Genomic DNA, 14325 nt, shown 5'->3' with positions numbered 1-14325 from the left:
AGACGTTTGGTAAAAGGCTTAAGAGCAAACTTCCTGGTGCAGCACTGCTTAATCTGCTTTTGAGCTTGCTCAAGACTTTGGTTCTAAATATTCAAACTCAATTTAGAGCTTGGAAGCAAACACATTCTTAGTGAAGAACGTGGTTAGTTCTTGCTAGCCTTCCCACCACATTCTTACAACATACACCTCCCTGCATTGCCAAAAGGCTTTAAAAAATCCCAAACATAAATTATGAGGAATGTAAATATTTTTGTTCCTCACCCGAATCTTATTTGGCAGAAGGTCAAAAATGTTCCCAGTAGCTTTGCAGAGCAGACTCCAGAGGTGGTGGGCAGGGCTGGGCAGTTTCATGGCCTGGCTCAGACCCTGCAAGGCACTCAGGCATAACTCAGGACTGGAAGATGGGGAGGCTGCTTTAAAAACTGCTACCATTAAGTTTTCAACAAAACCCAGGGCCTGTTCATCAGAGATGTGTTTGATCCACTGAGATGCAGATACCAGGAGGTATTTCTTGATATTCAGCTGGAAGTAAAACAGAAGAGGTCAGATGTAAACAGGCAAGTCTGCATTGCAACACTGAAAACTTCCAGGTCATCCCTGTGCTTGAGAGTAGACTGAGACATAAATGATTTGGGTTACTTCCTGTCTCTCAATTTCCCACAGCTTCACGGCCCAGTGGATCACCAGTGCATGTAATTTTGGCTGCTGCAGTGACTTCTGACTCACATGTATATATTTATCTACCAATCCATTGTGAACTACTCAGCTTAAACCTTGGATCTTTTCAGTGAGGGGAATAAAATGCTACTTCTTTTTTATTTTTATGTTTTTATTTTTATTTTATTTTTGCATTTTTTCTGAAGTTGGAAACAGGGAGGCAGTCAGACAGACTCCCACATGCGCCCGACCGGGATCCACCCGGCATGCCCACCAGGGGGCGATGCTCTGCCCATGGGGGGGGGTCGCTATGCTGCAATCAGAGCATTCTAGCGCCTGAGGCAGAGGCCACAGAGCCATCCTCAGCGCCTGGGCAAACTTTTGCTCCAGTGGAGCCTTGGCTGCGGGAGGGGAAGAGAGAGACAGAGAGGGAGGAGAGGAGGAAAGGGGGAGGGGTGGAGAAGCAGATGGGTGCTTCTCCTGTGTGGCCTGGCCGGGAATCAAACCCGGGACTCCTGCACGCCAGGCCGACGCTCTGCCACTGAGCTAACAGGCCAGGGCCTAAAATGCTACTTCTAAAAGTACATGACAGTTGTTGCTATTCAGTTTTAAAAGGTCACATTTTCAGTCAAGAAAAGCTCCTGAAGATGAAATGCTCATCTGCTTGGAAATCAACAGAATATCTGATATGACTTGCTTCTTCTTCTGAGGGAGCCTGGGGAAATAAGAAGAGGAACTGGAATGCTGAGACCATTTCTGACCAGAGAAAAACCAGCTGAGCATGTGAAACTGACCACTGTATCTTCGGCATCTTAGAGTTCACCAAAGCTAAGGAGCACAATTAGTAATAGACGTTAAGAGAGCAGGCTTCAAAAATTCTTAGAAATACAACTATGTTACTAAAGCAGCAGCAAGTCTAAAAGAAATGGCATAAAAAATAAAATCTTACAAAAATCAATAAATTTCTAAAAATATCAATGTCATTGCATGAGTTATCTGAAGAGCTCACTTTAAAGATCATTTTATAAATGAGAAGATATAATAAAAAATGAATTCACAAACTTAATTTGTTAATTAACAAAGATAATCAAGGACAATGCAAAAGAGTAGCATAAATCTGAAAGAAATGGAAGAAAAACTAAAACTTAGAAAAGTTTCTGAGGTCAACAAAATAGATGGGAGACTTACACCCAATTCAAAAGGAAGAAATTAAAATAGTTTGGTGTTAAAGACACGGGCTTTGGGCTACCCAGGCTCTCCTCCATTTGTCAGATATGAGAACTTTGCTTAAGCTCCATTTGCCTCAGCTTACCAACCTGTAAAATGGAAATAATAAAACTACTGTTCAAAAGTAAAATAAGCCAGACACAGAAGACTTCATACTGTGTGATTCTATTCTAAAAGAATTTCTAAACTTTATATAAAATTTAAATTTATTTAAAAGTTCTTTTAAAAAGGCAAAACTATAGAGAAAAAGAACAGATCAGTGGAGACTGGCAGACTGCAACTTTTGGGGGTGATGGAAGTGCTCTTGGTGGTGGATGAAAATGTATAATTGTACTAAAACTCAAATTTAAAAAATAAAACTCAGATTACACTTAATAAGGCTGTATTTCATAGAATATAAATCATAACTTAATAAAGCTGTAAAAAAAATCAGCCTGTTAGTGTTGAAGAGATTTAATCTGATGTCTGAAAGTACTTGCTGAGTGCTTACAAGTGGCAGGTGCTCATTAAGTGGGAGCTGCTTGGAGCAGACAGGTAATGATGAAAGCTGACAGAAAGGATGCAGTCATCAATAGCATCAACCTTCAATTAAAAAGTATTAGGAGACGTAGGAAAGCTTAAAGGAAAAAAGCAAAGAGTGGGGACGGAAGCCAAAAGTTTGAGGAAGTGATAGGAGCGCTTTGCAGTAACCTCAAAGAATTAGAGCCTCCTAGAATAGAAAAATAACCAAGATACAGTCATTTAACTTATAATCCATTGGTAAGCCTCTAAGGAAGCATGGAGCGCTCCCTTCATCCTTTTGGAATGCAGAAAGGAGCATGACTGGAAAACCAGCACTATTAGCCCTGGCACAAGGTAATGAACAAACACCAGGTCAGGTCAGTTCTTCCTCAGCTCTTTGGTCACGCTGAACACCCTAGCAGAGATGGTCTACTATAACTTGATGCCTAAACAACTCCTACCTAGCCTTCAAGTCTCACCTTAATTGCTGCCTTCTCTGTGAAAAGGAGGGATCATATATCCCATATGTGTGGATTTGTCTTTCTCTTAATACACTCTGAAATGATTACATACGTCTACAAACAAATAAACCTAGGTCAAATAACCACCACTTTCTAGCTGTACAAACCTGAGAAAGCAACTCTAATATCTCTGATCATCATTTTCCCTTTTTGAAATCAATGGTAGCTGACAGAATGCATGGTGGCGGCCATGGCAGCTACTGTCAAACCCTCAATTTTTGTAAAATCCCATTTGTCCACTCTTGACTTTGAGAACACACCCAAATGAATGTTACTCTCCCTCTACAGAACCAGAGCCTCCTGCTGCCCACCACCTTAGTTCCCACATACACTAAGACCATGGATCAGCGGTGGCATCACCCACAGTCCCAGCAGTGCCGCTGCGTTCTGGGATGACTGTGCCTGAGTCACCACAATTTCAAGGCACAGTTGCTGTATCTCTTCACCTGAAAAAGAAAGAAAAAGAATATCTAGTGTAGCTACTTCTCTGATTTTCAGCCCTCAGTGTCTCAAATCAAAGCATCTGCTTGTGTGACTTCTATAGGTAACAGAACTTCAGCCAACGAAGCGGTGTTTCAGGAGACCTCTTAGAGATGGAAAGAGTGTATGCACTGGCATCAGAATCCCAAGTCCTTGACCTTGACCTCACTTTGAGCTAATGATGGTAATATCTCTTTTGATAGCAGATAAACCTAAACACTCCAGTACTATCAAAAGTTTGAAGAAATTTTAGCTGAAAATCTCTTTGCCTCTGTTTTCCCCTCCTCTCAACTTTGCATTCTGCACATAGAGAAATCTGTCTAGATCTGGAAGGACTTAAAGATGCAGCCACACTCTGTAGTGGCCAAGTCTTCTCAAGGGTCTGATCCTCATCAGCAGACATGTTTTCTCCTTTTTTAACCCTTTGAGTAATGAGTTTTTTTCATGCTTGCTGACCCCTGGGAGTGTATTTTTTTCAAAAAATGAAATTAGTTCCAGTTCCAGTTTTATTAACTTAAAATCATGTTTGTTTGATAACCAATTTATGAAAACAAAAAGAACATACATTTGCCTTTTTTAATGTTGCCTTACACATTTTTAAAATAAACCGATCATACTCTGGATGGTCAGGAAGCACGAGAACATACATGAATATGAATATACCACTCAAAGGGTTAAAAGGAGTTTTACTAAAACACAAATATTTTCAATAAAGCATGCAAAAGCAGAGCAGGGGCAGGGGGGACATATTTTTTAAATGAAATCTGATAACATAGTAGAGTAACATCATATGTTGCAATTACGTTAAAATGAAAGCATTTGCATGAAAAATTGTGTACAGTCAAAGTCATCTTTGATTATCCCTCAAACTCCACATAAATTTACAAAGCTTTCTGTATAAAATATATAAGTAAGCACCCTATTATAAAAATTAGCACTCATGACAAATACACATAGATACCCATAATTACAGCATTGTTAAAATTATTGTTCCTCCCCCACCTCTCTCTTCTTTTTCTTTTTGGAAGTGAGAGGTTAGTACATGAAATTAAATTGCATATGCTAAGTCAATAAAAGAGGTTGTAGATGAATTAAAGGTGTGGAGGTAGGCATGCCCTTTCCCTCTCACCACAGAGTACCTGTGGTCGAGAGAGTAATGGCCCTCAGAGAGGTCTACATCCTAGTGGAACCTGTGACTATATTACCTTGCATGGCAAAGAGACTTTGCAGATGTGATTAAAATTAATGACCTTGAGGTGGGAGTTTATCCTAGGTTATTTCTTTTTTTTTTTTTTTCCTTTTCATTTTTCTGAAGTTGGAAACAGGGAGAGACAGTCAGACAGACTCCCGCATGCGCCCGACCGGGATCCACCCGGCACGCCCACCATGGGGCGATGCTCTGCCCACCAGGGGGCGATGCTCTGCCCATCCTGGGCGTCACCATGTTGCGACCAGAGCCACTCTAGCGCCTGAGGCAGAGGCCACAGAGCCATCCCCAGCGCCCGGGCCATCTTTGCTCCAATGGAGCCTTGGCTGCAGGAGGGGAAGAGAGAGACAGGGAGTAAAGCGTGGCGGAGGGGTGGAGAAGCAAATGGGCGCTTCTCCTGTGTGCCCTGGCCGGGAATCGAACCCGGGTCCTCCGCACGCTAGGCAGACCGGCCAGGGCCACCTAGGTTATTTCTTAGACTCATTAATTACATGAATCCTTAAACATGGATAACCCTGTCCAGCTGCAGAGAACCAGAAAGATGACAGCATGAGAAGGCCTTGGCCCTCTGTGGCTTGCTTTGATGATAGAGAAGGAGGCCACAAACCAAGAAATGTAGTCAGCCTCTAGAAGCTACAAAAGGGAAGAAAATGGATTTTTCCTTTCTTAGTCTGTTTGGGGTGCTATAACAAAATACCACAGACTGTGTGGCTTATAAACAAAAGAAATTTATTTCTCACAGTTGAGGCCGGGATTCCATGATCAGGACACCAGTGTGGTCAGATTCTGGTGAGGGTCCTTTTTTTTTTTTTTTTTTTTTAATTTTTTTTATTTATTTATTTATTTATTTATTCATTTTAGAGAGGAGAGAGAGAGAGAGAGAGAGAGAGAGAGAGAGAGAGAGAGACAGGGGGGAGGAGCTGGAAGCATCAACTCCCATATGTGCCTTGACCAGGCAAGCCCAGGGTTTTGAACCGGCGACCTCAGCATTTCCAGGTCGATGCTTTATCCACTGCGCCACCACAGGTCAGGCGAGGGTCCTTTTTTTAAATGCAGAAGGTCGATTTCTCACTGTATCATCACATGGTGGAAGGAGTTAGGGAGCTCTGTGGAGCCTCTCTTATGAGAGCATAAATCCCATTCATGAGGGCTCCTCATCACCAAATCACTTCCCAAAGGCCCCACCTCTTAATACCATCATACTGGAGGTCAGAATTTCAATGGGGGGCACAAATATTCAGACCACAGCCCCCCCTAAAGAATCTAGGAAATAATGCTGCTCTGCTGACACCTTGACTTCAACTCAAAGAGAAATGTGTTGGACTTGGGATCTATATAACTATAAGATAAACAAATAAATTTGTGTTGGTTCACGCCACTATGTATGGTAATTTGTTACAGAAGCAATAGAAAACAGTTATAGCATCTCATTGGCTACTTCCGTGAAACCTAGGGCTCTAGTAGTGCAGTCTGACAAACAAACCTGGCTTTCTGGTACCTACAACACATGGCCAGCAACACGCCCACCTCAGTCAAGTATCATCTTGATGAGTGCATTTTTTGCATCTGTCTGTGTCTTCAGACTGCCTCTTTCTTATACTCAACTATTTAAAAAGTGACCAGTGAAAGTACCCAGTAATCCCACCCAAGAATTCAAACCTCAAAATCCCAAAGGTCTATATACTCAGTGCCCCTGTGACACAGGATCCATTTTTCTATCTACAACACACCCTAAAATCAGAGTCTGAACCCCTAAAAATACTTATAGTTACCGAAGTTTAGCCTCATAAGTGGAGAGAGCAGTGCAGCCCAGTTCACAGGAGGGTACTGGAAGCTTTCGCCAACTGTTGCTATGGGTTTCATCACCACCTTGAGAAGGGAAGGAGGCACGGATTCAGGACCTGTAACAGAAAGGAGAATAACAGAACACTTCACTAGCACCGTGACTATAGGAAAGGTCAACTCTCCTTCCTGGGTCTTCTAGTTTCAAAAGGATTTGGTATCACATCTTCCATTGTGGTCTATCCTTCAGTCCTGTGCTCTCAGTCTCAACCGCATTTACTATAAAGCCTTGTTCTTTCTATTCTCTCTGTTGTCTCCAGTCTCCCTTTCCCGTCTGAATAGAAATATTTGACATATAGTCGTCCCTCGCCATATCACGGTTCACTTTTCACAGTCTCACTGTATCATGGATTTTTAAATTGTATATATGTAATTTTGTATCATGTATTTTTTGCTATATCCCAGGATTTTGCAGTATATAGGTATTTTTATATACAGTGGTACCTTGAGATATGAACAGACCAACATACAAGTTTTTTTTTAAGATACGAGTTATGACTCAGTTCGTATTTTTGTTCGAGATCCAAGCATAATTCCGAGATACAAGTTGGGATTCAGGAAGCTGCCGCTAGTTGGCACGTTGGTGCACGGGCCCAGTATTGGCAGTTTGATATACAAGTGGACTGACTTAGGAGCTCGGTTACAGAATGAATTAAATTCATATCTCAAGGTACCACTGTATTTATTATTTTAATTATTTTTGTGATAAAATAAGCATTTTCTAGCTTAAAAATTAAAAACAATATAAAAAACATAAAATATTAATTAAAACATATTAAAAGAATATTAAATCGAAATAAAATATATAGCATACAGCAGATGAGTAGACAATGACTCAGGCGTATGGAAAACTCAGCTATGGGCCAATTCCACTTGAGCTAGTTTGCCCACATGAAACTGTACACAGCACACTATTGGCTGATGGATGGGAGGCGACCAACCAGAGAACTGTGTTCTTTATCCTGGATGCTGACTGGCTCAGCGACTAGTAGCATCAGTCTCCTCCATCTCCCAGGTATAGCATTTTATATGTTATTAAAATTATGTAGGTTTAAGAGTGTAGAAAGTGTTTAAGAGCATAAGAAGTGTTTCTAAGAGTGTGGGAAAGGTGTCTAAGAGTGTGGGAAAGGTTTATAAGAATGTGGGAAAGGTTTATAAAGCCTTAAAATATACATAAATAATAAAATAAATATAAGGTCGCTACTTCGCAGATTTTCACCTATTGGGGGTGTGTGTGTGTGTCTGGAAACTGACCTAACCCCCGCAATAGACGAAGGACCACTTTTAGCTGTCTTCATGCTTTCTCCTGTCTTTATTAACTTTCCTTACATATTGCCTCACCATTTGTTCTCTCATCAATTCACTTCCAGAAGAAGAGACACAAGCACATTCTCCTTTCAGGACTATGAGTTACCTGTAGTCCCCATGGCCATAAATGGGCGTGTCCTACAGTGAGTCACTGTTCCACTCCTTAGCTGGTGTGTGCACGGCTGACCGCTCCAGAAGTGAGCATCTAAGGTAACAGCTAATACATGGCTAACCAGCTATCTAGGACACTGTACCCAGATTTTAATATTACCTTGATTGTTATCAGGGGGCGGAGTAAATTAAATTAAAAAAAAAAGAGAGAAATGAAGAAATTAGAGGTAAAGCCATTAGATGCAGTCAGAATTACAGTAGTCATTAAGGATCATGTAAAAGTAAACTAACAAGGAGGTCAGAAATTATGTATAGAAACGTGGAAGACCAAGAAAAAAAAAATTAGCAGAAGCAATGTAAGCAGTAGAAGGAAAATGAACATCAGCAAAAGAAAAACCACCACCAGGGGGAAAAAAGCAGGATTGGAGAAGTAGAGAGTCTCAGAATGAATGTCACTGAGGAAAAAGCAGAAGGGACAGAGTGAACAAAAGAAAAAGACCTACAGAGAGGACAAGTACAGGTCAAGGAGAAGCATAAGCCAAAATAAACACAGAATCAGTGTCACTAAGATGAAAGCAGAAGTGGGGACAGAGTCCGAGAAAGGGCATCAGCTACAGAAAGAAGAAGTACAGGAATAGAAAAAGCACTAGAAAAGGAGAAGCAGAGGCAGAAAAAGCCACAGAATGAGCATCAAGAAGTGGAGACAGAATAAGAAACAGGAAAGCAGCCAAAGAAATAAGTAGCAGAGGAAAAAGGGAAGCACAGGCAGAAAAAGCGACAGTATCAGCGACACTGAGGGGAAAGCAGAAGCTGCTACAGAAAGGAGAAGCTCAGTAAAAGAAGAAGCAGAGGCAGAAAAAGCCACAAAATCAAAAGTCAAGAGGGGAAAGCAGAAGTTGCTACAGAAGGGAGAAGCACAGGAAAAGGAGAAGCACAGGCAGAAAAAGCCACAGAATCAGTGTCACTGAGGAGAAAAGCAGAAGTGGGAGCAGAGGCAGCAAAGCACTTCTGCCTCAAAAAGGAGAAGTACGGGGGAAAAAAAGCAGAGGCAGAAAAAGCCACGGAATCAGAAGTCATGAGGGGAAAGCAGAAGTGGGAGCAGAGTTAAAGCAGAGGCAGAAAAAGCCACAGAATCAGAAGTCATGAAGGGAAAGCAGAAATGGAAGCAGAGTTCGGAAAGGAAAATCTGCCACAGAAAGGAGAAGCACAAGAAAAGGAGAAGCAGATGCAGAAAAAAGCCACTGACTCAGCATCACTGATGAGAAGGCAGAAGCAGCTGCAGAAAGGAGAAGCAGAGTCAGAAAGAATAACATAATTTGCATCTCTGAGGGGAATGCAGAAGGGGGCACAGAGTCAGGAAAAGGAAACCAGTTACAGAAAGTAGAAGCACAAAAAGAGGAGAAGCAGAGGCCACAACAGTCACAGAATTAGAAGTCGATGAGGGGAAAGCAGAAGTGGGAGCAGAGTTAGCAAAGGTAAATCTGCCACAGAAAGGAGAAGCACAAGAAAAGGAGAAGCAGATGCAGAAAAAGCCACAGACTCAGCGTCACTGAGGAGAAGGCAGAAGCAGCTGCAGAAAGGAGAAGCAGAGTCAGAAAGAATAACATAATTTGCATCTCTGAGGGGAATGCAGAAGGGGGCACAGAGTCAGGAAAAGGAAACCAGTTACAGAAAGTAGAAGCACAAAAAAAGGAGAAGCAGAGGCCACAACAGCCACAGAATCAGAAGTCATGAGGGGAAAGCAGAAATGGGAGCAGAGTCAGCAAAGGAAAATCTGCCACAGAAAGGAGAAGCACAAGAAAAGGAGAAGCAGATGCAGAAAAAGCCACAGACTCAGCGTCACTGAGGAGAAGGCAGAAGCAGCTGCAGAAAGGAGAAGCAGAGTCAGAAAGAATAACATAATTTGCATCTCTGAGGGGAATGCAGAAGGGGGCACAGAGTCAGGAAAAGGAAACCAGTTACAGAAAGTAGAAGCACAAAAAGAGGAGAAGCAGAGGCCACAACAGTCACAGAATTAGAAGTCAATGAGGGGAAAGCAGAAGTGGGAGCAGAGTCAGCAAAGGAAAATCTGCAACAAAAGGAGAAGCACAGGAAAAGGAGAAGCAGAGGCAGAAAAAGGCACAGAATCCATATCACTGAGGGGAAAGCAGAAGCAGCTACAGAAAGGAGAAGGTGAAGCAGAAAAAGCCCCAGAATTAGAGTCACTGCATGGAAAGCCAAAGTGGGGACAGAATCAGCAAAAGGAAACCAGCTATAGAAAGGAGAAGCACAGGAAAAAGAGAAGCAGAGGCCACAATATCCACTGAATCAGTACTCATTGAGTGGAAAGTAGAAGTGAGAACAGTCAGCAAAAGAAAATCTCCTACACAAAGGAGAAGCACAGAAAAACGAGAAGCTGAGGCCAAAAATGACACGGAATCAGTGTCACTTAGGGGAAAGCAGAAGGTTGGACAAAGTCATCAAAAGGAAACCAGCTGCAGAAATAAGAAATACAGGAAAAGCAGAAGCACAGGCAGAAAGGGCCATGGAATCAGCATCAGTGAGGTGAATGCAGAAGCGGGCCAGAGTCAGCAAAAGGAAACCAGCTACAGAAAGGAGAAGCACAGGAAAAGGAGAAGCAGAGGTCACAATAGCCATAGAATCAACAGTCACTGAAGGGAAAGCCGAAATGGAGAGTGAGTCAGGAAAATAAAATCTGAAAGCTTTTTCTCTACAATTAAGATCAAGACAATGATGCCTATTGTCACCACCAGATTAGAAAGGGAGAAGCAAAACTATCACTATTTGCACATGACATAAATCTATTATGTATAAAAACAGAATTCAGTAAAGTTGCATGGTAGAGAATAAATGTGCAAAAATTGTGTTTCTATATCCTAGCAATGGTTAGTATGAAAAGGAAATTAAGAAACAATGCTGTCCGCAACAGTGTCCAAAAAAATAAAATACTCAGGGATAAATGTAAGCAAGGTAAAAGACACATACGCTGAAAATTATAAAACTTTGCTTAAAGGAATAAAAGACTAAGTTTATAAATTGGAAATATTGTTAAGATGACAATACCACCCAAAACTATCTACAGATTCCCTACCAAAATTTTAAGAGCCTTTTTTGCAGAAATGGAAAGTCCAATTCTCAACATTATCTAGCATTGCAAGGGACTCAAATGGCCAAAACAATTTTGAAAAAAATGTGAGGGACTCACATATACCAATTTCAAAACTTACTAAAGAGCTACAGCAATCAAAACAGTGTGGTATTGGCAAATATAAGGGTAGAAATAGAAGCAAATGAAACAGACTTGAGAGGTCAGAAACAGACCCATACTTTATGGTCAGCTAACTTTTGAAAAGAGTACTAAGCCCATTCAATGGGAAAAAGAATGGTCTCTTGAATATTGGTGCTGGGACAACTAGATAGCCACATGCCAATAAGAGAGTTGGACTCTTACCTAATATATACACAAAAATTAACTCAAAATGTATCAATGGGGCCTGAAAATAAAAATTAAACCATAGAGACAACATAGAGGTAAATCTTCATGACCTCTGATATGGCAATGGATTTTTAGATATGACACCAAAAACATGAATAAAAGGAAAAATAGATTGAACTTTGTCAACATTAAAAGCTTTGTGCATCAAAGGATAGTATTAAAAAAGTGAAAATGCAATCTAGAGAATATAAGAAAATACTTAAAAGTTGAATATCTGATAAGGATCTAGTATCCAGAATATACAAAGAACCCTTACAACTCATCAACAAAAAGACAATCTAATTTTTAAAATGGTCAAAAACTTGAATAAATAATTCCCCAAAGAAGATACACTATAAAAGGCTATCAAGTACTTGAAAAGATGCTTAACAACATTTATCTTTAGAAGAATGCAAATCAAAACCAAATGATATCACTTCACACTCAACAGGATGGCAATAATTATACAACAATAAAAAAAAGTGTTGCCTGTTCCCTACACATGTGGAGAAACTGGAACCCTCACTTGTTGCTGGCAGAATATAAAATGGTACCGTCACTGTAGCAAACCAGTTTGGCAGTTCCTCAAAAACTGACACAGAATTAATATACAATCCAGCAGTTCCATCACTCCTAGACATGCTATACCCAAAAGAACTGAAAACAAGAGTTCAAACAAAACTTGTATACAAATTTTCATATCAGGACCATTCATAATAGTCAAAAGGTAGAAACAATCTAAATGTTCATCAACTGATGAATGGGTATATAAAATGTATATCCATACAATAGAATAGTATTTGGCCATAAAAAGGAATGAAATACTGATATGTGCCATAACACAGAACCTATGTGAAAAATCAGACATAATAGGCCATATAGTGTATGATTTCATTTAAATAAAATATAAAAAATAGGCAAACCCAGACAGACAGAAAACAGATCATTGGTTGCTAGGGACTGGGGGAAATGGGGTTCGAGGAGCAACTGCTCACTGGCTATGAGGTTTCCTTTTCGGGTGATGGAAATGTTCTGGAAAGTGGTGATGGTTGTACCACATGGTCAATGTACTAAATGCCACTGCAATGTACACTTTAAAATAGTAAATTTTATGTAACATCTATTTTACAATATTCAAATACACACAAACACACATACACACAGTATAGAAAGGGATGATGCAGTCACTAGACCAGTGGTTCTCAAAGTGTGCGCCAGGGTGCACTGGTGGGCCCCAGAAGATTTCCAGGTATGCCCTATGGTATTCCAGACTCTGGAATCCAGAGAAATATGTGCCTGTGGGGGAGCAAAAACCAACAGGGTTTTTGGAGTTTAGATTTTTGGGGGACAGAGGTGTGGAGAATTGGCTGTAAGCTGACAGTCTGCCCAACCCCAACTCACTTGCCTGATTACATTGCAAAAGGCTGTTAAGCTGTGGTGCTGGATTGTTTACACTACTCCCCATGTTCCCCTGAAAGACTGGAGGCAAGTTTCTTCTATCCTTTGTTTGGTATCAAGTTCAGATGTTATGTATGGTGGGGGTTTTCTGCACTCAACACAAGAGTACAAAGAGAGAAATTCTTCAATGTATTGATGAGGAAATGAGAGTTTGCCTTTCAAATATATGCCCAAACATTGAAGAAATCGCTAGGACACATCAGGCTCATGTTTCTCATAAACACAAGAATGAAAAAACTTAACACATTTGCACTGGGACCTGCCGAATTTACTAAATCTTACTAAGAATGTATCTATATATATAAAAAGATAACTTTTTTGTCATTTTTTAACCCCTCTTTTTATGAATTCTAAAAAGCGTAACTCAAAAAATGAAATGTAAAAATGTTTTTTAATGTCAGAATTTAATTTTGTTGTATTTATTTTGTTTAATTATCATAAAAGCACGCTTGGACTTTATATTTTTTTCTTTAATATCTGACTTAACATATTTCTCAGAAATTTGTATATAGTGTGCCTACAATTATTTTTAGGATTTTAAATGTGCCCTGATTTCAAAAAGTTTGAGAACCACTGCCCTAGAGAGAAAAGCAGAATCCATGAGGAAGACTGATCCCATGCAGCCCCTGAAGACAGAGAGAAAGAAAGAATGCCTGGATCTTTCTGCTCCTCGTACTCTCAGGGGTCGGGAGTAGAGTTTCTGCCCTCAGAGTTCTGGGAACTAGTAATCTTTGCAATAAACAACTTTACTTTCAAGTCAGGGGAAGTGAGTTTTTGCTTTCTGTAATAAAAAATACTCTAACATAATTGCGATCTAGTTTACTAACTCTATTACTCCACTTGAACTAAATTTGCAAAGATTTCTAATTGCTACCCAAATGCCAAATTCAAGGGGATAATTTTGGTCTTTTTTTTTTAATACTTTTCTATGTAAAACGGTATCATGCCCTCATTCTTTAAATAAATGCTTCCCTCAGGTTCCATGTTGCTCCTCTGCTGAATCTCACAGCCTGAGCTCGCTTACTCTCTCAGTTTGAGGGACTATGTATGTATTGATGACTAGTAAATCCTTACTTTGAACCCAGGCCTTTCTCTGATGTTTTAGACTTGCATTTCCCACTAGAATTATCTAAAAAATCAGCATTTTTACACAATAAATCTTCCACTTTTCAAGGGCACAGAATCAGAATCAAATAGCATAAACAGAATCACACAATGTTTTCCACTATATGCACTGGGAGCTAATTCTGACACTAACCGGAATGAAAGGAATCATACTAACTGTTCGGAATAAAGAAAATTCTTGACAGATGCATGCATTTGGGAAGATGTATGGAAAGAGAGGGAGAGATGTATGGAAAGAATGAAGTCACATGAGTTCTTCCCCAGAGATCTTTAGCATTGGACACAAGAATCCACATCTCAGCAATGGGGACAGTTAGCTCCCTTATTACAGTACTTTGTCTTTCAAACAAGTGCCTTAGATGAAAGGAAATACTGAAATGCTTTAAAGACAATGGATTCAGGACTGAGAAGAA

At 40.3% G+C, this 14325-nt stretch overlaps 1 protein-coding gene across 4 annotated transcripts in view; it reads right to left on the bottom strand.

Moving 5' to 3' along the window:
- Positions 1 to 14325, bottom strand: part of FOCAD (focadhesin) — a 334210-nt gene that overhangs the window by 13981 nt on the left and 305904 nt on the right. For all 4 annotated transcript variants that reach the window (XM_066257344.1, XM_066257347.1, XM_066257346.1 and 1 more), the window contains exons 36-38: positions 6366 to 6494; positions 3237 to 3352; positions 262 to 522 (exon numbers count right to left, since the gene is read on the bottom strand). In XM_066257344.1, the coding sequence (XP_066113441.1) occupies positions 262 to 522; positions 3237 to 3352; positions 6366 to 6494 (506 nt within the window). The remainder of the gene's footprint in view (positions 1 to 261; positions 523 to 3236; positions 3353 to 6365; positions 6495 to 14325) is intronic.

Source organism: Saccopteryx bilineata, chromosome 2 (genome assembly GCF_036850765.1).
Source record: "Saccopteryx bilineata isolate mSacBil1 chromosome 2, mSacBil1_pri_phased_curated, whole genome shotgun sequence".
Taxonomy (NCBI): Eukaryota; Metazoa; Chordata; class Mammalia; order Chiroptera; family Emballonuridae; genus Saccopteryx; species Saccopteryx bilineata.
Note: the sequence above shows the minus strand (reverse complement) of the source record. Positions and strands in the feature narration are given on the sequence as shown.